Genomic DNA, 23,444 nt, shown 5'->3' on the forward strand with positions numbered 1-23,444 from the left:
TCTAGCTGCACCCCCATCTCTCCCCTTGCTTGTTCAGCTCTACTTATCCTGGCCTCTGCTTTCCATCATGTGCACACAGGGCCTTGGCACCTGCTGGTCCCTCTTCCCTCCACACCCCTGCCCCCCCTTTTCTTGATTCTTTTCTGAAGCACCTATCATTTTTGTTATCCAAGAAATGGATCAGTAGAAGGTATGTACACATACCCACACCTGTAGCTAATGTCCAGCTTAACAACAGGAATATGTTGAGAAAAATGGATCATTAGCTGCTTCTGTCATTGTGCACATGTCACAGTATGTATCTGTATGACCTAGAAGCCCAGCCTCCTGCACACCTAGACTATATGGTACAAGCTATTGCCACTAGCTACAGATCTGCACAGCATGCTACTTACTGCACAGAAAACTGTAGACATTTGTAATATAATGCAAATATTCTTACATCTAAATGCAGAAAAGGTATAATTAAAAAAAAAAAAACGAGGCCATAGATACCTGGCTCCACTGTAATTTTATGAGGGCATGTTCATAGTGTTGTTCACCATTGACCAAAACCCCATTATATAATACACTTGTATGATACATAACTGTGTGTGTGCATGCATGAATGCATATGCATGGGAGGGGTGCAAAGACAGAGTGAGGAGACAGTGACAGATACTGATTTCAAGGAATTGTCTCAATGATATAAAATATGGCAAATCTCCAGGGTGGGCAGCAGACTGGAAGTCCAGGGGAGAGTTGATACAGCAGTTCCAAGTTCGAAGCTCTGCAGGCAAAGTGCAGAAAGTCGCTTTTCTCTTAAAACTCTCAGTTGATTGAGCCCCACCCACTCAATGGATAACGATTCATTTTCTTCAAAGTTTGATAAACGAAATATTAATCTTGCCTAAAAAATACTTTTCTAGAAATGTCTAGAAAAAAGATAGCCTATTCAATAGCTGGTACTGGTAAAATTAGAATTCTACCCACAGAAAAAATGAAGTTAGATTTATACTTTTCATCTTGTACAAAATCAATTTTTTTTTTCTGTAACAGATAAAGTCTTTATCCAAGAGAAAACCAAATACAAAGATTGCTGAAAGTTCACTAGCATATAACATAATTAATCAAGTTCATACTCTGAGATTTTCTAGACTCTTCTGGATTTCACCTTGAACTATCTTAGACCCTAACTTTCTAGTGTGGCTATTTCAGTTAATGCCATTTGTCTGAGTTCTTTTGTGCTGCTATGAAGATTATCACAGAATGAGCATCAATGAGGAACACAAAATCAATTTTTTTACAAAAAGAACTTACCTTGAAACCTGAAGCACTGAAACTTTTCAGAAGAAAATACGGAGATATCCTTCAAGGTATTAAGGTAGGCAAGAACTTTTTAAGTAGAATACCAACGCCCTAAGTATCAACAGATGGAATTATATGGAAATAAAAAGTTTCTCTACGACAAAGGAAACAGTGGCCAAGTTAACAGACAGCTCACAGAGTGGGGGGAAATCTACTGCCTACACTTCGGACAGGAGAGCAATATCCAGAATTTACAAAGAATTACAGAGATTAAATACAGAGGGAATAAAACTGCCAGTCATCAAACTGTCAAGTGAACTGAGTAGACACTTTTTTTGATGTATGCTGTTTTATTTGCAAGGATTTTTTTTAAAAAAATAATAAAAGTCTATTTGAGAAAAGAAACATCTAGAGAAATATTTTCTTAAGTATCTGGGACCTCAACTCAGTCATCAACCATGTGTCTACTGCTTGTCAACTTGTACCCATGTTCATTTCCATAAGCCATGCCTTGGCTTCAAATAAAGATGATAGCTCTGCTTAACATGAGCAGCTGTCTTGGACATAACCAAAAATGCAGTAGGCCTTCCCCAGAAGAGGATGCTAGACACTCAGCCACTTATTCTTCCCCTTGACATCCTGTAACTAGTGTGATGTCTAGTTACAGCACTTAAATACCATGATAGAGACTGTCAATACATCACTGTTACATGACTAGGGGACAAGAAAGCAAATAGATTTGAGCAGACATGCCTCCACACTTACCCTCACATACAAAATAAACATAGTCAGAGCTGAGAACATTGGCTTAGCATCCACATAAACTGGGAATGGTGGCACATGCCTGTACTCTCAGCATTTTTGGAAGTGAAGGAAGGAGGATCAGAAGTTCAAGGTCATCCTCAGCTATATAGTAAGTTCAAGGCTAGCCTGAGCTACATAAGACACTGTCTCAAAAATAAGTATTTGTAGCTATTGCATTCTCCATGTCTTATGAGTGGCCACACATGATAGTTTCTGGTACTTCCCATCTACTCCACTATCATCCATTCTGTACTTCCTTTGCCTCAGCAAGAACCTCAGCTTCCAAGGTCCAGAACTTGGCTGGGACCTAAAGCTCCATCCTTGGGCTTAATTCAGGAATCTGCCTGAGCCCAAGTGCTGTCATTTTCCAATGACTCTAATCACAGGGCATGGGAACATGGAGTCACCCTAAAGACCTGTGTTCTACACATTCTTTTCACCCCCACTGTGGGGAAAGTGTTCGGAACCCAGCCTCCAGCAGCAACTCTTTGTCTCCGCCCTCTTCGCCTGTGGTTGTAGAGGTGTATGGACCCATAGTAGCAGGGAGACAGCTTCACTGCCAGTTCAGCGGGATCACACTGGATCACCACTGTGCTGTTTCACTGATGGGAGTGTCCCTTCTGTGTACACTTAGCAGGTATGCTGTGTGAGAGGGAGCCTGTTGTCAGTGCGGACCTTGTCTGGTGCACTGGCACCTAGAAGGTACTCAGGGAACACTGTCAACCTGCTTCGGATGTAGCTGTCATTCTGGGCTCCCATCTCGGTAGAAGTCCTCACTGGTCATTCCAGACCCTTAGCCTGAGGGCCAGGCCTGTCCCAAGAGCCCTGGGTTCAAATCTTCCCTTTAGGTGACATGGGCAACCAAGTGAGTATAGGCCTCAAGTCAAGCATTCTAGTCTGTCTAGGATTATTTACTGGACTCTTCTGGGACAACAAGCCTGTTTCCAGCCTCCTGGTGCCTGCCATTCTCTGCCTTAGGCTTCTGTTTCAAGACCTACTTACATTCCAAGCCTATACTCAACAGACACCTCCAGCCGCCTTGTGCCCCACAAGCCCTGGGGGGGGGGGGGGAGTAGAGGATGCACAGGGTTTCTTGGTGACCAGGGTTCCCTGTGGCCAGGACTCCACACAGGCATCCAGGGGAGGGAGGCCTCCACTCTTCAGCTAGTGTTTGTTATTCCATGTCGCAGCCTTATCATAAACATTATCCTAGTGTGGGCCACTGAGGCTCCTTGCAAGGGCGGTTTGTTGTTCTAAGGTGGCCTGGAGTAGAATGCCCAGAGGCCTGGGGGATTCTGGGAGCTGGAGAGGGAAGCAGAAGTCAGGGCGGGACTTCATTCTAAAGCGTGTGCCTCTGTCACCCTGGCGTGAAGGTCAGTGGCACGTCTGCCTCCTCCATGAGTTCCATGTGCTTAGAAACCAAGTCATATTTCTGCATCAAATTCAAGCCCCTGCTGAGAAGCTGTGGAAAGCCTTTGTTTGGTGAAGGAAGGAAGGGAAGGGGGGAGGGGAAAGGGGGGCAGGGCTGTAGCTTCCCCCTGCTTGTTGGAAGCACCAAAAATGCTCACAAAAGAGGACACGGAGCCTAAAGGCCTGCTTGTAGTAAGCCAGTGCTCTGGAATTCTACTTCCACTCTACTTGTTTTGAGCAGTGCAGCCTACCACTCCCTCTGCTTCTGCTGTGTCCCATCTGTGCGTCCCTGCTGTCTCTCTCCTCAGCAGAGCAGAGGGAAGCCCCTGTGAGCGGTTGACTGGCTAAGGAAGTGTGCCAAATGTCCATCTCACATCTCGCTAGCCTTCTCACCTTGGGAAGGCATTTTATGTCTCTTTGCTGTGGGTTTTACATCTTAATTTTACCTGGGAGCTGCTGTAAAGATTAAATAATGAGTCCACTTAGGAAGTTTATGGTGCATAGTAAGTGCTCAATAAAACCAGGGGTCCTAGTATGAATGGGGTGATGACTCCTTTATGAGTTACAAAGAGTAGGTATGGAGCAAGAAGTGGTGGTGGTCGTGGGGCACATGATTCAGGGTCAGCACCTTCCTTTTGCAGGGTTTCCTAAGTGTCTGATGTTCGTGACATTGGGGTTCAGCAGCAAACAAAAAGACAGAGTGCTGAATCAATTCCAGGACATGTACGCGCCTCCAAAGTGGTCTGTGCACAGGGAGTCTGTGGGAGGTACCAGATCCCACCAGGATACAGTTAATGTCACAAACCAGCTGAGACATGCAGGGAGCTCAAACTCTCAAATGGCCTTGTAGGCCTTGGCTTCCTGTCTGCAGCGCTCCAACAGCAAACACTCCTGGCTGCTTTACAGTAATCCAGAGAAACAACGGGCGCGGCTGTGCCAGTAGACTTCAGAAGGTCCTGCATCATCAGCCTTGTGACCTAAGGCTAGGAGTCAGGACCCTTGGGTGGAGCCCCTTCTGCCCAGCTCCCTGTATGGACTCATGCACACCCCATCCTACCTGCCTGGGATGCTGTCCCCTCTCTTATTTTGCATTAAGAACGCACAAAATGAAATCGGGGCCCTTGACTGGGCTCCAGGGTCCCTGTGGAAATCCCTGGAGCAAGAGGGCGTCCCACTCAGCCTCCCTCATATCAACCAGGACCTTAACTATTTTCATCTGTTCCATGTTCAAGACTCCAAGTAAGATTCCTTTAGAAGTCAGCAACAGCAACCATAACAAGGACAAAAGAGTTCTACAGCTAAAAGTACTTTGAAACTTCTGCACCAGAAGAATTCTAGGGAGCATCTCTCTCCCAACATCAAGCTGGGAAGATTGGGCGCTATTTCCTCCTAAGTTTTTTTTTTTTTTTTTTTTTTTTTTTTTTTTTTTTTTTTTTTTTTTTTTTGGTTTTTCGAGACAGGGTTTCTCTTGTGTAGCTTTGCGCCTCTCCTGGAACTCACTTGGTAGACCAGGCTGGCCTCGAACTCACAGAGATCCGCCTGCCTCTGCCTCCCGAGTGCTGGGATTAAAGGCGTGCGCCACCACCGCCCGGCCTATCCTCCTAAGTTTTATGTAACAAACACGTGCTCAGCACTCATTTCATGCCAGGACTGTGCTTAACACCCTGCAGCTGGGAATATACTTAATCCCCTGGAATACCTCCTGACTTCATGAAGGCCACATCATTGCAGACCTGACTTCATGAGTCAAGCAGGGTCCAGCGGAGACATTTACCCTCTAGCCAGGTCTTCTGGTGCCCAGGCAGATGACCTCACACCAGGTCAGGTGGTATCTTGGCCAGACTGATCTAAGAAGCAACAGAGCAGGTGTGTGCAGCAGCTGGGTGTGGCCACAGGAAGTCCCTCTGTCTTGGGCCCTCAGAGGAGGAGAGTGGAGCAGCTCGACACGGACACTTACATCGGAGGCATGCACCCTGTAGGAGGAAGTGCTTGTTGCCTTAGCAATGTCCACAGCAGAAAACGTCACTGCCTCCTGTAATTCATCCCCAGCCACCACACTGCCATCGACACTCTACACCAGATGGCTGCAGATCTGATTTCAGTGGTGGCAGCCAAAGCCCAGGGGCCTGGAGAAGGCTCAGGCGTGGGGCGAGGGGTCTGACCTCACCTCCAAGCCTCTCATTAAAGGGAACAGTGGGGGCTGCTACAGTTTATGCAATCCAATTCTCCTGCCGTTAACAAACACGGAGGGAACAGAAGCATGGCCTTATTGCCTGTTGACCTGGCCCTCTACACCTATTTCAAAAGCTTTTTATTCAGATTATATGTCTTGGTAGGAATGTCTGCTGCCAGCCTTCTAGATATTTTTCTTAAGTGCTTATAAAACACCTTTAACTATAAAGGAAACAGCAGGTCCCCAGGTCCTAAAGAGAAACAGATCACACTGCCCTCTCTTCCCCATGCACAGTGCTGAGAGCTGCAGATTAAAGACCCAGGAAGACAGACTTCCTGACTTCAGGAAACTCGGCCTATTTATGTAAGGCTGGCAGCTAAACACAGTGAAAGCTAGTATGCACACATTGGTGGAACGAGGCGTGGTCTGCCAGTCATCTGTCATCTGAGACGATGCTGTGTAACAACAGCATGCAGTGCTCAAGTAGCCAGGTAGACCAGTTGCTGGTAGGCTCCACTCATCTTGCTAGTGTCCCATGTCTAGAAGTTGGCTGTCTGTCCACTAGTCTGAGTGTCACTGGCTCTGTGTGTCTCTCTCGCCCTCCATCAGAGTAGAGTCAAAGGCAAAGACCATGTGAAGAGGTAACAACCACAGTACCCAGGTGCATTTCAGGTCTTCCTGTGTAATGCTTACTGCCGTTTCCCATTGGCTGAAGCAGGTCTAGCATCGGAATGGGTGCGGTCAACAAAGTCCCTTGGTTAGCCAGAAGAGTCTGGGATACCAGACCTTGTGATTCAGACTCCAGCTCAAGCTATGTGGGTAAAGTGCCATCCATGCCCTGGGCCTCAGTTTCCCAGTCTAAACTTGAAGTTGCTGGCCAGGTGTGGGAGTCTGTGCCTATAAAGCCAACACTTGGGAGGTAAGACAGGAGGACTGTGAGTTCAGGGCAGCTGAGGCTACATAATGAGAACCTGTCTCAAGTAAACAAAATAAAATGGGAAGGCTGAAGTGGGTAGTCTCCCGGGTCCTGTGTCTAAGACCCCTGTGCTCATGGGAGCCATGAACTTCAAATGCCATAAGCTGCTTAGAAAGTGCCTGGGAATCATTCTGATTCCAGGGCCGAGGGAGTCTTCTGTACAGTAGTCCAAATGACCCTGATGCCTGGAAACTGCATCCCTGGAGCCAGTAGCCCAGAGAATTTAGGAGGAGGGTGCACCTACTGAACGCATGGGAAGGTGGGGCTCCAAGGATCCAGCTCCTGAAGCCTCTGGGCCTGGACACAGAACTGAGCTTTGTTTTATATTGTTCATTGCCTTGACTGCATTTGGGGGTGCTCTTGATTATAGAATGGGTTTGCTTGTTTTAGAACACTGGTAAGCAAAGCAGGACAAAGGAGCCAAGAGGAAGACTCACCCCAAACTCCAAACTCAGATGGTTTGCTGTGTCATGCACCTTCTGTTTCATGCCTGTAGCCCCAAAGTCCGGAGGGTGGAGGGCCACTCCCAGAGGCCAAGCAGTCCTTGAGCACATCCCTGATGCCCTTCTCTTTCCTTGGCCAGGTGCTGTTTGCCCTGAACCAGACTCTGCTGCAGCATGAAAGTGTGCGGGCTGGGAGCCTGCAGGCACCCTACACCACAGAGGACCTCATCAAACACTACAACTGTGGGGACCTCAATGCAGTCATCTTCAACCATGACACATCCCAGGTGAGGCCCTCCTCTCTTCCTGCCCTGATGGCCACTGCATCACCAGCCACAAAGACCTGGAGCTAGACCCACACGATCCCATCTGGATTTATCAGATGTCTGCTATAGTGGGTATAGACCAGCTTTCCCTCCAGCTATGATAAGCTATAGAAGCTACTGTCATCTCCTCTGTAGAGGGGGAAACTACGGTTCACAGAAGACAACGGACTTGCTTGCTCAAGGCTGTGCAGCTTACAGCTGTTAAAACATCAAGAACAGCAACTTGAAGCAGAAGGCCCACGGAAGGGATAACCTAGTTACTGTGAGCTTGGCCTTGCGTCTGTCTCAGGACCTTCCACTTTAATACAAATCCTAGAGCAAAGACTACAGACAGGCTAGCAAGACCCTGAGTAAGGCCCCAAAGGGTTGAGTCTGGCTTGACTTGCCCAGACTTTACCATGCCTCCTCAATGGTCTCCCAACAAATTCCTAGACGCTCCACCCAGCACTCAGTGATCCTCTAAGACCTGCCCTCTGGTGGCCTTGTCACAGCCCATGCTCCCCACCCACCCCAGGCCTGTGGAATTTACAGCTTATCCCTTAGTACTTCTGAGCTCTTCCAGGCACTTCCTCCCCTGGCTTCCTACAAATTGATCATGGTTCAATGTTGCCTGCTTTGAGAAACTTCCCCAGTCCCCTGGATGGAATCAGGTATCTCCCCAAGCACCACATACTTGTCCCCAGGGTTTCCTCTGCCATGGTATTTGGATGTTTATCCATTCAGAAAACTTGGATAAGGCAAAGGAGGCCATATCCCTGTTCTGGAGCCTGCCTGTAGTCCCCATTTTCTCAGGGTAGGAGCCAGTCTCTGCAGCAGACTGTGTGTTCCTCCTCTTCTGCCCCTGCTCTGGACCTCATCTCCTAGATACACCCCAGCAGCCATCTACCATGCCATCTCAAGAACCCATCCACATGCTTCTGCCTTTTCACTGGCCAGTCCCTCAGCATAGATGCTTCTCCCAGGTGTTACCATAATGTGCTCCCTCTCCATCTTCAGACATCACCAGCCCCATAAGACTAGCCCATCCACCCTGTCTGAACTGTAGCCTGAACCCCATCCCTCCCTCCCCCAAAAAATAAACCAACTATCATTACTTTACTATGCCCCACTTTCCTCCCCTGGTCTGGAAGGCCCTCTAACACACCATACACTCAGTCCTTTCTCTAGTCCTTCCCGCTGGAACTCAAGCTCCATGAGGGCAGGATTTGGATCTGCTGTTAATTCAGTTATCCCCTTTCTTGAGAGAAGTCCCAGCCTGAAGTAGGACTCTGTAAATATTTGCCAAATAAATGAAATCGTGTGTAAATGTGGTAGCACAGTGCACACAAGGATATGGTGGGGCGCCAGGGAGGACAGCTCTCACGAGAGATACCCTCTCTCAAGGAGCCTGGGAGACCTGGGAAATCTCTGCCTCATATGGGAACCCTTCCTCTGGGGACAGAAGAGCCACAGCTACAGCCCGTGGCAGGCATCTCTCATTTAGATGTGGCTGCAGCTGGGGCTGGGGCCATAAGGAAAGATGCCACAGAAGTAAAGTAAAAGGCCCCAGAAGAACCTACATTAGCCACAGACAGAGGAGGAATGTTCCAGCATTGAGCACAGCGTGCAAGTGAACCAAAGACCCAGAGGAGGAGGAGTGGGGAGAATTCTGGTTGGCGGCCAGCCAGGCTGGGGCCACAATGTTCTGTCTGTGCTTGCCACCCAACCCCCAGACACAGGCTCCCTGAGGGCAGGGATGAGCTGCTCATCCCTTGGTCCCCACTGCTCTGGAGAGACCCCTTGGCGCCTGGTGCAGAGTGCTTGCCAGTGAGTGACTGTCACGCATAACACTGGAGGTACATCATGTACTTAGGGAAGCTTAGAGAATGGAAGAAGGAACCCAGCCCTTACTGTGGGAGGCTCCAGGTCTCAGGGCTCTAGTCTCATGGTGGAAGAGGGAGGAGAGGAAGGAGCCTGATACCATGAGCTGATGGGACTCTCACCAGAGCCCCACTTCTGGTGAGCCTCACTCTGAATCTACTAATGGCCAGGTTTGGTTGTGGGGGACGGGGGGGGGGGGAGGGGGGGGCCGGGCCGTAGATTCCACAACAAAGAGGTCTTACTTGTAAGTTGGACAACTGGCTGTGAAGTTTCTGGCCTGAGGAAGAAGGGGTGGACAGGACAAAGCCTGTGGCTGACTCTAAGCTGGGCGAGAGAGGCATGGGGTAAGCTTGAGGGAATGGTCAGTTCATATTTCCTTTGAGCCTCTCTGCCCAGAAGCACTGCTGATCTCTGATGACAGCAGCCATGTCCCCCAGCAGAGCAAATGGTCCAGTCCACCCAGATTTGAATCATAGTCCAGGCTGCATATGAGGTACACAGGAAACCTGCCCCAAGGTGCAAAAAGGCCAAGGTCACAAAGCTGAACCCTGCCTGCCCTTGCACATATTGCTATGTGGGGCCACATCTGCAGTCAGAAGCCTCTCGATCTCAAGGTCTGGGGAATGTAGAGATTTAGGGCTCGTCACCCTGATGCAGTCAGGAAGGCATCGGGGGTAATCATAAAGTAGTTCCTGGGGTTGTCAGCGGAGCTTCCTGGGTGAGAATGACCCCGGACAGTAGGGGCTGGTGGGTGTTTGCAGGGGGCGTGGTTTGCAAAGCAGAGAACAAGTATAGGGTGGGAATGCAGCTAAGGAGTGGGGACCCCCGCCCCTGGGAGTGTGAGCCAGGGAGCATTGCAGTCAGGAAGATGCCTCTGGCTGCAGTGGGGAGGGTGATCAGGTAGCCTTTAGAGGCCAGAGTGGAACAAGTGAGTGCCTGAGGTCCAGTGCTCCCTACCCCTAACTGTACACCTCCACATTCCACGCCCCCCCCCACACACACACCCTCAGCAATGATTGTGCCCTCTCTCTGCAACTCCAGGTCACTGATATTGTTAGTGTCCATAGTGCGAGGGCCACACAGAAGTCCTCTCTGGAAAGCCTGGGGTCCCTAGCTCCCTGCGGGGCACAGTAGCCACATACATGTTTTACCCAAACCCGGACACTTTTGACAGCAGAATATTACTCAGGGTCAAGGTAATTGACAGCAGCACAGCAATCTCATCCAACCACAAACCTAGGCTGACCTGGACAAACCATACCACATAGTCACATACCAGGGACCTTCTGTGAACTCTGCTCCCCTGCTACCCTCTCCAACTACACACCCCACAGTGTTCTTACAAGCATGGCTGACTCCTCTGCTGGGCTGGTACTCTCAGGAGAGACAGCAGACCCAGCTTGAGGGTACTGGGATGTCCCCTAGCCTGACCCAGGGCAGGACCTAGAGAGGTTCTCAGAGGTCATCTACTGGGTAGGTGGGTACAGGGAAGTGAGTGGTTGAGTATTATCAACAGACCTAGGCACTTGGCCATCCCCAGCCACAGGTCAGGGGAGCCTACACTGACTCCCTCCCCCATGACCTCACCGCAGTCCTGCCTGGCCCATCTCCTTGTCACCCCATCATACACCAATCGCTCTAGGGACATTCCATGATCTCTTCAAAATGTTATCATATGCCCTGCACTTAAACTTGTCATGGGAGATTTAAGGCCCCAGACAAGTCTAATGACATCATTAATTTGCCTCTCCCCCAGCCCTGGCCCAAACCCAGGCCCCATCCTTGGCGTGGAGCCAAGGCCCATCAGCATGAGACACACAGTGAGTGCTAGCCAGTGGCTAGGAAGCCTAGGGGAAGCTGAATGTCCAGCCCCACTTCTTCATGGTTTGGAAATTTTACTCTTTTTCTTGTCCTTGTAAATAGCTTCAGTCCCCGGGGGAATCTTTCGGGTGCGCCTTGTGGGCAGTAAGCATACAGGAAGGAAGGGCACGTGCCCACGGGTCCCATAATCCATGGAAGAAGGAGCAGAGTCAGACCTCTGTCTTTACATCTCTCTGGTGATTCTAATGACCATCTGTCATCTCTGGAGGCCACCCTTCTCTAGTAACCTGTGACATCACATGGGAAGGTGACAATGCACAATGAGGTATATAGCTCAGTATTTCCACAGTGCCTTACCGTGCTAGCAAAGCTGGCCTCGTTGAACCCATGCAATAAGCCATGCATGTCGCCCTGTTGCCAATGAGGAATGTGAGACTCAGAGAGACCATAACCCAGTGAGCACCAGGCAATGAAAGAGCTTGGCAACCCAAGCTCTGCCCTGACTGTGGGACTGCAGAACCTGTGCTCATCACCACTCTTCCTCAACTGCCGCTCATCCCGCTCGTCTGGCCGCTTGCTCACTGACTAAACACTTACGTGTAGTAAAGCCTTGCCTCCTGTCCTTTCCCATACCCCGTAAATGGGGAGAGGCCTTTGAGAGGCGTGTTTCCAGAAACAGCCCTTCTAGTCATGGCCTCTCTGTTCTCCACCCTGACTCCAGAGTCTCTGGCGTCTCCTGTAACTGCGTCAAGTCAAGTGTGACCTATTTCGTCAGGGCTGCCAGTCAACCCTTCCAGCGTGGAGGAGGGTAAGCACACAGGTTCCTTCATTTGTCTATCTGCCAAACAAGCAGTCTCTGGGTGCCAGCTCTGTACCGGCCTAGGCACGAGCAGGGCTGCTATGTACATTGTACACATTGTGCACTGCTCACCTTGAGACAATCACATCATTTCCATCTTCATCTCAGAACAGTGAGTCTGGCCTCTTGGACAAAGGAGCCGTATGGTGCGGGTGCTCTTACCACCCATTTCACCCACTGGTCCTTGGCCAGCATACCAGAGGCAGATTCAGTCTCTGTTGACTCCCCGATCTTCCCCAGAAAGGATGTTGACAACTCAGCAGTGGCTGTAAAGAAGCCATGTGACTGGGCTAATAATTGGCTCTTCTGAAGGACTAAGATCTCTAGGAAGTTGGTATCTTCAAACGCAGTCTCCCCTCATCTTTCAGTCAGGACTGGTATTTTGTGCTTTGTGCTTGGGTAGAAGGCAATGAGAAATGGAAGATGATCTATGAGCAAGAGCTTGGAGGATGTTCTGGCAAGGGTGGATTAAGAGGAAAGACAATGTGTTTGGATTCATGGCCTTAGTTTCCGAAGCAGCCTCCATGCATATGTTGGAGGAGATGGGACTAGACTGCCCGGACCTACCATCCAGGCCAGACAGAGGAAATGATAAGAACACAGCAATCCAAAAGGGGTAGTGCAATCATATATTCAAGGTTTGATCCCCGATAGGCATCTTCCTTGTACCAGGCCCTGGGGACTTGAAATGGCATAACTTCATCCTTGAACTCAGGGATCCCTCTGCCTAGATCAAAAGCACATCAGCAAAGCTGTTGCCAGGCCTCAGGTTGGATGTGGAGAAGAATGAGGATAAAGGACCCAGAACTGTAAGGATGGACAATCCCTAGATAGCTTATCCCACAAGCATCAGGCTGGAAAGATCTGAGATCCTGGAATAGTTTTCAAGAATAGACAAAGGTCTGAAGCCAGATAGGCAGACAGCAGCTCAGACATGGGAAAAGCCAAAAGTACTGTCCTGCTCATCTCTGTAGAGCAGAGGGCAGAGTGGAGCCCAGCAGTGCCCATCATCTCATTTAGTCCCTCCCGGCACATGAGCCCTTCCTACAGATGAGAGCCAGGGCTCAGCTTTTACAAGTGGAGTAGCTTGTTCAGTATACCTAGCATCAGATTTGAACCCAAAGCTCAAGTCTCCCTAACCCCTAAGCTCTCTGGCCTTCTTGCCATACCTGTTATCTAGACCCCCTTGCTGAACTGGGTTCCTTGCCCAGGTCATGCTGGGCTCAGAGTTGAAGAAAGAACATAAGGAACTCAGCATGGCCCCAACCTCCTGGGCCCCAGCCTCTAGAGAAATACCAGGCAGGCCTGTGTGGGAGTCTTACCATCAGGGCACACAGCTGGGCTGTGATTGCGCTAGCTGTGACTGCACATGTCTCAGGATCCTTCCCTCTCGGGCTTGCTTCACAAGCAAAACCAGAACAATGCTCATCTTTGAGGGTTTGAGGGTTGATGAAACAGGAAACACAGAGTCTGCTGACCTCAGAAAGGTAAGATGCCAGGCCTGCCGGCACTATGCCAGGCCTATTGGACATGTGCCCTGCTCCATCAAGACCTAAGATGGCGTCTGTCTTACCGTTGCAGCTACCCAATTTCATCAACACCACCCTGCCGCCCCATGAGCAGGTGACAGCCCAGGAGATTGACAGCTACTTCCGCCAGGAGCTCATCTACAAGAGGAATGAGCGTATGGGGAAGCGAGTCATGGCGCTGCTGCGGGAGAATCAGGACAAGATCTGCTTCTTTGCCTTCGGAGCAGGTTTGGCCCCAACCTCTACTTGTCAAGGGAAGAGCTGAGGCCCAGAAGAGGGCAGGAAAGCCACGTGGTACCCAGGAGCAGAGCTAGGACCTAGCACTTCCCCAGCTTCTGACCAAGGATTCTCTCATAGCATCTTCCTTGGCAAGGGAAGCAGCCCCTGCCCTGTCCATGGTAACTCTTACAGCCCCTCCAAGTGCCAGGTGGACTTATGAGAGCCCAAAACAATGCTCCAGGGCCCAACCCAGCCTGGACCCACCCAACTTAGAACCAGGGCTAATCATAATGGCCCTGTGACCTCAAGGGTGAAGGAGATGGGCTTTGACAGCCCACAGTTCTGATTCCAACTTCAACTGGGCCATGTGGCATGTCACCCTAGCTGGTACTTTCCCAAGGCTCCAATTTTCTCTTCTGTTAAAGGGAAGGAGAACAATAACCATTTGATAAGTATCTATGTTGTAGAATAGTTGTAAGGATGTGTGACATTTAAATAACCTGCCATATAGTAGGGATCCAGAATGGCAGCTACAATCATCATCATCACCATTAAAATGAACTTAATTATCACTATGGCAACACAGGGCACATGCTAAATGTTTCTGGGGATCTTTCTTCTCCTGCAAAGGGAACTAAAGATGTCCATACATGACTCCTTGGGGTCCCTAGTCCTTCTCTGCTCCTCCTCACCCTTTCTGCCTTTCTCTGTGGCTGTCTCTACAATGGCTGCATTGGGGCTGGGATATTGGATTTGAGTTCTTTGTAAGTCAGCTTTTGCTCAGTGATTTACAATAACCATTTGCTTCTTGCCACTTGAATTTGGTGAATCCATCTGTGTTTTATGAGAATTAAGAGATAGCTTATAGCTTGGTGTGATGATGTACACCCATAATCCAAGCACTTCGGAGAGAGAGGCAGGCAGATCTCTGAGGCCAGCCTGGTCTATTTAGATAGTTCAAGGCCAGCCAGAGCTATGTAGTGAGACCCTGTCTCAAACAAAGAAGATGGCAGCTTATAGATATGTTCAACAATCTGCTGCTCTGCCCTCTCTTTCCATGGCCTTTATCTTCCAGACCAAGAAGTCAGTCCAGTCCACACAGACCGCTCTGGACATCCTGACTTGGTAATGGGGCTGTCTACTGTCTATCTCTTTGTCTCCCCTATCCCCATTCAGCTCCAAGTATGTCAAGGGCAAGAGCCAGGGATATATTTATCCAGGCTGTTCTTCCCCCTTCTGAACCTCCATTGTAGAGAGGCCGGTGGGAGGAGCTCAGTCGTGGATACAGGCCCTTTGAAGACAGCTCATTAAGGCCACAGAAGCGTCACAGAAAGAGCTCAGGATTCACAGGGATTCTGCTATGGCCCACTGTGGCCTCCAGCAAGGCTTCTCCCTTCTTACAACCTCAGTTTACTCACTTAGACATTGGGGGGGGGGGGCGTTGCTGGCTTTGGCTTGAACTGTCTTGGATTACAGGCTGTCTAGGATTCTGGCACAGGTGTAGGAGACAGTTGGGGGTCTCACAGGGGATCTAGAAGGGCCTCCTAGAGGACCCTACAGGAACAAAACCTAGACTAATACATGGAGATGAAGGACTGCTCTCCCTCTTGCAGGATATATGCATGGGGCCTGGTGTGAGCCGGGTAGCTGTGAGGACCTGTCCAAGGAAGTGGTCCCCACCCCCCAGCACCTCTCCTCTCACTTACCACACAGCTGCCTCTGGGCAGTGGTTCTGTACTTCATGGCCTTAGCTGACTGCAAAAGGGCAGCCCCTGGGGTCACCTAGTCTCTGGTTCCTCAGACTTTCAGGAACTTCCAGAGAGCACAGTCACTTAGGGAGGCCAGTGAGAGAGCAGGATGCTCCTCCAGAATGGGCCCAGGATGCAGGTCTAAGGTTACCCAGGGCCTAATAGTCTTTTAGCACCAGCTCTCTCCTGTAGCTGAGGAAGCTGAGAGCCTGAAGAAGCAAAACACAGACCTGCTTGTGATGTCCCAAGCCCACAGGGCACAATGATACACTCAGGCACCTTTGCAAATTAAAGCATCCTGCAAACAGCTGGTGGAGACAGAAGCAGAGAGGGATCTCAAAGTCCTCACTTGGCAACAACACTGAAAACTGGTAACTGCGTTTAGCCCCACATCCATCCACATTGCTTTTATATGGGAAATCGTTTGGCATAATAAAAGAAACGAGGGAAGAGGTGCTGCCAAGTTCAAGGCAACTTTTGTGGCCCTTTTAAAGCCTCATTACCTAAGTGAGATGGCTGAGGCTGCCAGTATAGAAGCGGGTAGGAAAGGAGGACTGGAGCAAGGGGAGAGAGTTGGTCTCCAGACAGAAGAGGGCACCTCCTCACCTAAAGTGTGTATGAGCAGGTAGCTGATGGCTTCTGGCCAGGTCTGCTCTTTCTGCTAGAAGGTAAAGTTGAGAAGAAGAGCAAAAAAAAAAAAAAAGACTCTTGGTTTGAAGAGGGGAAAGCATTAGACATGAATACAAGAACGGCTGATCACAAACTTAACCAGGACAGGAAGTAAGAGTAGATTTAACTCGGGCCATTTGTGGTTGATTGCTACTGGATGCCTAGAGTGTGGTGCTGTAAAGAGCACATCAGGGCCCAGCAAAGAAGAGCTTTGACTGATCCATAATATCTGCTGAGGATCAGGATTCCAGCAGGCGCCTGCCAGGTACTTGCTCTCTCTGCTCTCTCTGCTGACAATGAAGGCCCATAACCCCATGGGGTTGGCAACACCCAACAGCTAGGATTTAAAGATGGACACTGTATCCAGATGCCTCCTGATTTTACCTGCACACTCCCTGCTCTGTGACCACCCTGTGCATGTGAACTATACCAAGACAGGGTCCACAATCTCAAAATTACTAACACCTGGCAGATTTTGTACAAAGATATGGTGAACTAAATCATATAGAATTGAGTATATTCCATTCAGTCCCAGGGCATCTCGTGAGTGAGAGGGGGCTTACTAGGCACTAGGAGGAAATGGTTATCTTATCCTTCATTCTAGAGAAATAGATTTTCTCGGGATGTTTATTTGTTCAGCCATTCAAGAAACTTGTAGCATCTTTTTTCAATAATAAAATGTGTGATTCAGAACTGAAGGAGCTGAGTTGAAAGCATGAGTCACCAGCAGTCTGAGTGTGGGGCAGGAAGACAGGTAGCCTTTAGGGCCCCTTCATTCCCAACTCCAACAATTGGAAGTTATCAGTTTCTGTGGCCCTCGCACACTACAGTATGAATACAATCTGAACTTCTGACACCCCACATCCTTGGACCCCAGCATTCTGTTGCTCTAATTGCCTGGTTGCAATATCCTGGCTCTCTAGGCTCATAACATTCCAGCATGGTTTTTGTTTCAATCGCTCTTGAGACTTGGGAGCAGTACAGAACCTTGCAGAACCTGAACATGCCTTCTAGGGCAGCCACCAACTGCCCCACAGGAAGCAAAATCCAGACAGAAAGAAGGCAGGCAGGGTCAGAGACAGGAATCTGTTGCTCTGAGTGTTGGGACATCCAGGACACTCAGCCTTCAAGCTGCTGAAGCTCATTCAGAACCACACTCATGGGCCTGAGGCAAGAACACATTAGTGGTAAAGATTTATACTTGATAGAAAAGAAAGCTATTAGCCCACCATACTGAGCCATGAGCACACTTTAGCTAAAGGCAACTCTGTTGACTGAGATATAGCTCAAAGATAAAGCATTTGCCTAGCGTTAATCCAGCACCACCAAAAATAAATTAATGAATGAATTAAGCAGCTACTTCCTGTAGAAGTTTGACAGTCCACTCATACTCAGGGCTTTCTGGAAGGACAAGATACTCCTTCAGTTCCATTTGGCAGACTGATAAGTAGAGGTACACACAGGAAGCAAGAGAGCCTCAGAGTTATAGTGAGGTTATGGTGATGACTCTTCCTTGTGGCTAAGCTCCCCAAGGCATCATCCAGCTGCTTGAGCCCTCTCTCTCTCAAGCTCTCACAGTGCCCTGGAACTTCATCCTCACACTCTACTCACACAGCACACTGTCATCTCTTAGTCCAAGTTGACCCCTGGAACAGAAGATGCTCATTCTTATCTATTGAATGAATAATTGGATGAATGAATGAATGAATGAATGAATGAATGAATGAATAAATGAATAGATGGATGGATGAGATGACCCTGAGGTATATAAGTAGAAGTGTCATTCACTTCTATGTTACCCCAAGCAGAAGTTGATCCAGAATCTAAGTCTTCTGTCTCCATGGTTGGAATTAGGGGCTCTGGCAACACTGTACCCACCTTTTGGAAGGTGAGATTCCAGCAACAAACAAAAGGCCTGAGAACTCACTAGAAAGAGAGTCCTAGGTCTGGTTGAGCAAACCACACAGGCTGAGGCAAGAAGCAGAGAGAGGCTTAATGCTAAGTGGGATTTCTGGGGTGTGGGAGGAGGAGGAGGCAGCAAATGGTAAGAAGGAGAATCAGTGAGAAAAGTCCACAACAAGAGTGAAGTCCAGGCCATGAGGATGGGAAAGGAAAACAGCTTGGTGTCATGGAAACAGCTTGCCTTCTGAGATATTCCTATAGTCTTCTCAGAGTCTTTCCCACTCCATCTGCACAGCAAAGGACCCTCAAGAGGCGAGCTGTTAGGCTGCTTGCATCCCACATCCCATGCTTGTTGACAGAGGCTGACTCAGAGAAGGTTTCCTGGAGAAGGTAGGAGCTAGCTGAAATGTCCCTTATGCAAGCCCAGAGGCCCTCCAGCTTCTCACACCAACCCCCTAGTCCTCAAGACAAGATCCATCCTTCCCTGCACTTGCACTTGCTTCTCCACTCACGACCTGCAGAAGAGAAGCCCCTCAGAGCTTTCTGATGGCCCAGGAATAGTCAGAGTCTAGAATAGAGGCTGCCCTCCCAATAGCTTCTTCCCCACCCCCACAACATCTATGCCTGCCCCACTCCCCAAGCACAAACACAAGGCTAAACCTTCCAGAAGTGCTTCAGAATCCCCAACAGTGCTAAAAGAGTCCTGTCACCACACCACACATGCATCTAGAGGCTAGCATGTTTCCAGCGGCTACCATCCTCAACCAGAACCATTCCAGTTCAACCCAGAGCATCCAGACAAGCAAAGGAACACCCGCTTCTGGCTTGTGCTGGGCTAGCTTTTCCGTGGACAGGGCGAGTCAATAGGAACTGTGTGCCATGTCCCCCAGCTCGTCTCCACGGCTGTGCTGTCTGTGGAAGATCTGAGCATCCCAGCTGTGGGCTTGACACTCTTGCTGGGCAGTTCCAAGAAGGCAATAGGAGGAAATGACAGACTAGTTTGTGGCCTTTGAAGGTAGGTTGTGGGAGAACCCCGATTCTCCTGAGAAGTAGCTCTGCGCTAGTCAGTACCTCCACTTCTCCCAGCCTGAGTCCCCTCTGTAATTGGCCTGGAGTCAGTGAACAGCACCCAAATAGCTTAGTGCCAGACATGGCTTAAATGGCCGGTCAGTGTAATTTTGTGCGGCCATTACTACTCCAGGACCCCTGGTTTCTCACAGCCTACTGCCCTCCAAGGACAAGGCTCCTGGACGGAAGAGAGGCAGGCCACCCCAGATGAGAGGCTAGAGGACCTCTGTGGTACTGCAGGGAAATCTCAAGAACCAAGATTGGTGCTAAGTAACAGTGAGGCTGAGGACAGGATGAGCTTCTGCCCTCTAGCCAACGGAGGGTCCTAGGGCCTGGGTACTGAACCTCAGGAAAGAGCCTGGTGTTATAAAGAGTGGTTTTCCTGGCCACAGCTGGGACCTGATACCTACAGTCATTGCCTGTGTCTGTGGTCATCTGGCACCAGAAGAAAGAGGGCCATCTCTGACTCATCTTGGGGCGGGGGGAGGTTCCCGCAGCCTAGCGTGCATCTGATCTGCATTAGATGCCTGTAAAAGTTTTTAGATAAAGTACTGTGGTCACCAAGGCCTCGGGACCAGGCTAGCCAAAGCCTCCGTGACTTCTACCTCCCCCTAAGTTACCCGGAGTCACCCTGGAAATGACAGGTGTCAGCAGAGACATGCCTCCTGACCTCAGAGCAGAATGTTCAGTTTTGAAAGCCTCTGATCCAAATGACCTAGAAGCTTCAAACTCACGGTTTTAGAAACAAGTGGATGGCTTGATAAGGGGAGAGGTGCTTCCTAAGCAGAAATTCACGCCCAGTGGCATCCTGAGGAGGAGACCCACTCCAGAGCTGTCAGATAGTGGCAGAGGTTCCAGGGTACAGGCTGCTTTGAAGGGGAGTCTCCCCAGAGCCCAGAAGCTGGCCATTGTCTGGGCAGCTGACTCCCCAAGTGCCTTGCTATGGACTTGAGCCATGCCTAGACACAGACCCAGCTCTGCCTTCCTTTTTTTTGTGCCTGTATGGCCTGGGCAAGTTGGAAAGCTGAGAAAATGAATCTAAAGACTTGGCACATTCCCCTGCAGCTGCCCCTCCTGGTGTTGGTGTGTACCTTTGCCACACTGATGGCAGAGCAGAAGTGGCCTTTCATCCATCACTGCTTCATTTTCGACACCTAGCATTCCAGAAGCTGCCACACAGCAGCAGAGCAATGGCTACTAGAGGACATAGGGGCTGGGGTGCCACCCAGGCATCACCAACTTCCAAGAATGCCCATGTTCCTCCTTGCCACACCTCAGGAAGTAGAGAGCTCCCTCCAGGCCAGTCAGATGGTTCTGGGGAGTTTTCTGGTCCCATCTCAAGTCTGCCATCTTCTCTTACTGCAGCAGTCAGGGTTCCACAGCTTGTCCCTCCTGCCCCCGTCCTCACAGTACCCACCTCCTCTTCCTCTTTATATTCAACTGCAGAACCACTGCTGTCTCCAGCACACACCAACGTCTCTCCTCTCTGCCTACACTCTCTGGCGCCATGCCCTCCCAGCTTCCCTCTCCATCATCCCTCCATCTTCCTTCCCTGATCCCTGTGCCCTTCATCACCGTCCTGTGTGTGCCTGTCTCCCTCTTCACGGGTAGAGACTACAGTGTGTCTCAGATCCTGGCATGAAGCTGGCTACGCCGCAGGCAGTGTCAAGTCAGAGTCCCTGAGGATCTGAGAAAGCTCAGCCATGTGCTGGGGACTGCAGAGCAGGAGAGGAGGCCCAGGTCAGCCAGTTCCCCTCCACACACGGTCCGGGAGAGACTAGAAGCCCTGGTGCCCCTCATTATCCATCCCTCCTGTCACACTTCCTAGGGAAAACAAACACAGCTCCGGCTTGATATCCGGCCGGAGGCCCTGGCAGTGAGATTCGCGTTTGAAAGTTTCCCTTGCATTAATTTCAGACGGAACATAAATACGGACTTGGGATGCCTCTTCCAGGAGGAGAAAACTGGAAACCCTCGTGCTCACTGGAGAGAAAACATGTGTGCTGGCCGAAGGCACCCGAGTTACTCTGGAGCCTGTGCGGGGGAACATCTGGTTCTCTCCTCCTCCGCCACCCAGCCCCCCACTGCAGTCTTGAAATTGCCCTGTTAATTGGCGCATTGTTCATGCTGAGCACTTGACACACTTTCCTCTCCAATCTGCTGAACCTTGGAAGGTACACACATTTCTGACCATTTCCTGCCCCCAACCATGATCTTGGCATCTCGGCAGCTGCCAAGTGCTTCAGAGTGGGCGTGACAGAGCTTGCTGTGAACTGGGGCCGTTCTGGGAGGGAGCCCAAAAAGCTTAGCCTCTTCCCAGCAGTGTGACCTTGAGCAAGTCCTGCTCCCCCTCACTGAGCCTCAGTTTCCTCATCTGTAAAGTGGGAGCACCTTGAAAGGCTACTTCGAGGATGGTTTGGAGGCTTGCTCCATGTGTTCAGGTTACTACCTGGTGGAGGGAGGCCCAGGAGGCCACTGGGACAACCCCACATGGAGAAGTTGAGACACAAAGAGAAAGGGACCTACTCAAGGCCACAGGGTTCATTGGTGAGTGGAGTTTTGTGTCCAAGCTCTGCCCTGCCCTACGTACCCATGCTGGAGGGTCAGGTAGGGGTGCCAGACTGTGCTCTCTGCTCCCCAAGCCTTGTGCACTGGCACAGCCGGTCATGCACCCAGAAAAAAGAAACCTTTTCTCAGCTCTGAAACATTTCACTGCCCCTTTCCTGTGTGGTGTGGTGTGGTGTGGTGTGGTGTGTGTGTGTGTGTGTGTGTGTGTGTGTGTGTGTGTGTGTGTGTGTGTGTGTATCTGTAAGTGACCCCTGGTTTTTCTCAGGGAGACAAGGCCCGCCCCGCCCCTCAGTGTTGACGCTCGGTACTCCCTGAACCTGGATCCTCCTGATGTCCATCTAATACCACCCATCCTGGGGCTATCTCCATCTCCCCAGTGTGCTCTTTGCTTCCAACTCTGATCCTCTTTCCTCTTCCTCGCTTCATCCTCTTCCTTTTCGCTATGGATGTCATTCCATCTCTGTCCTGCTATTCCCCACCACCGCCCCCCCCTCCTCTTCCCTCTTCTGTCTCTGAAGCTGCATTTCCTACAGCTGGTCTCTGGCTCCTCTTCTCTGCCTTCTTTTGCTTCCCAGGTCCTGGAGTTCTCTCCCCACTCACCCCTACCTCTACCCTGTGATAGTCCCTCTGCTTTTCTTCCTGCTTCCCTCCTGACTCCTTGGCTCCCTGTACCCCACCCTCTCCTTCCTCTTCTGTGGTCCTCTCTGGACTCAGCAAGCGAAATGGAACGTGTCTTCCTGCAGAGAGAGCTGGCCAGAGAACAGCTGGAAGCTAATGCTGGAGGGAGATGCTGAGTGGTGGCCAGGAGCCCCAGGGAGGCTGGGCAAGCCAAGCAGGCTGAGCCCCAACATTGTGGGGCCCCTTTGGAAACCTTCCACCACCTTGCCTGCAGGTTCCAGCATGGGGGTGGTGCCTTGTCCAGAATTTCCAACTTTGGAGGCAAGCCTAAGGCCTCTCTGCCAACCCCTAGGGACAGCATCCGCTGGACCCTGACTCTGGCCTGCATAGGGGCCAAGCTCCTAGAATTGGTGGGATCTTGGGGAGAATCACCAAGGGCTAGGGCTGGGCTACAAGGACAGGGGAAACTCGGGTCTCCTGGGGACAGGATGAGCTCATGGAAAGGATGTGGAGTAACAAGCTGTGTCACTCATTCATTCAACAAACATTCACGGAGCCACGGTGGTGCGCCAGATTTGGGCTTAACTCTGGGGACAAAGATGAATCAGGCATGGTCCCACCCTCAAAAAGCTTATATCCCACCCCCACCCCCATCAGGTGGCTCTTAGAGAGCATGTTCCAACAGAGTCAGCTCTGGGCTGTGGGCAGGTCAGGTTAGCTGCAGTGGGAAGGGACTAAAGAACGGTGATCTCTGGAGTTCTGCTGCAGGTGGTAGTGGCTGGGCAGTCTAGTGTATTTGAGAGGTGACATCCGGGGGGTCTCTGCTGGCTGTGGGAGGATGAGGGCCAGTATAGCTTGATTAGCAATGTCCAGTGGAGGCAGGGTGCCAGCATGGAGAGAGGGCAAGCAGGGTTGGTGGGCTCCCTCCCTGGAAGGGCTGGGTGGAAATGTCCATGGGCCACTGGGCACCACTGTGTCTGAAGTAGAGGGCAGTTCCAGAGTCATCAATACTGTAGCTCACCGAACTTTCCAGAGATGAGGTTGGTAGCTGAGTGTGAACAGGATGAAGAGGAAAGAGGCCAAGAGCAAGTTTCCAAGGCTCATACTTGGACTGGGCAGAAGAGAGCCCACCAAGAGCGTCACCAGAAGAGTAAGAGCGTGATG

General features: G+C 50.4%; 1 protein-coding gene across 1 annotated transcript in view; it reads left to right on the forward strand.

The window, feature by feature from the left end:
* The window catches only part of Trabd2b (TraB domain containing 2B), a 202,692-nt gene that overhangs the window by 165,704 nt on the left and 13,544 nt on the right, over positions 1-23,444 (forward strand). The window contains exons 3-4 of the mRNA XM_006986617.4: positions 7,234-7,380; positions 13,541-13,715. Of these exons, the coding sequence (XP_006986679.1) occupies positions 7,234-7,380; positions 13,541-13,715 (322 nt within the window). The remainder of the gene's footprint in view (positions 1-7,233; positions 7,381-13,540; positions 13,716-23,444) is intronic.

This window comes from Peromyscus maniculatus, chromosome 2 (genome assembly GCF_049852395.1).
Source record: "Peromyscus maniculatus bairdii isolate BWxNUB_F1_BW_parent chromosome 2, HU_Pman_BW_mat_3.1, whole genome shotgun sequence".
NCBI classification, from domain to species: Eukaryota; Metazoa; Chordata; class Mammalia; order Rodentia; family Cricetidae; genus Peromyscus; species Peromyscus maniculatus.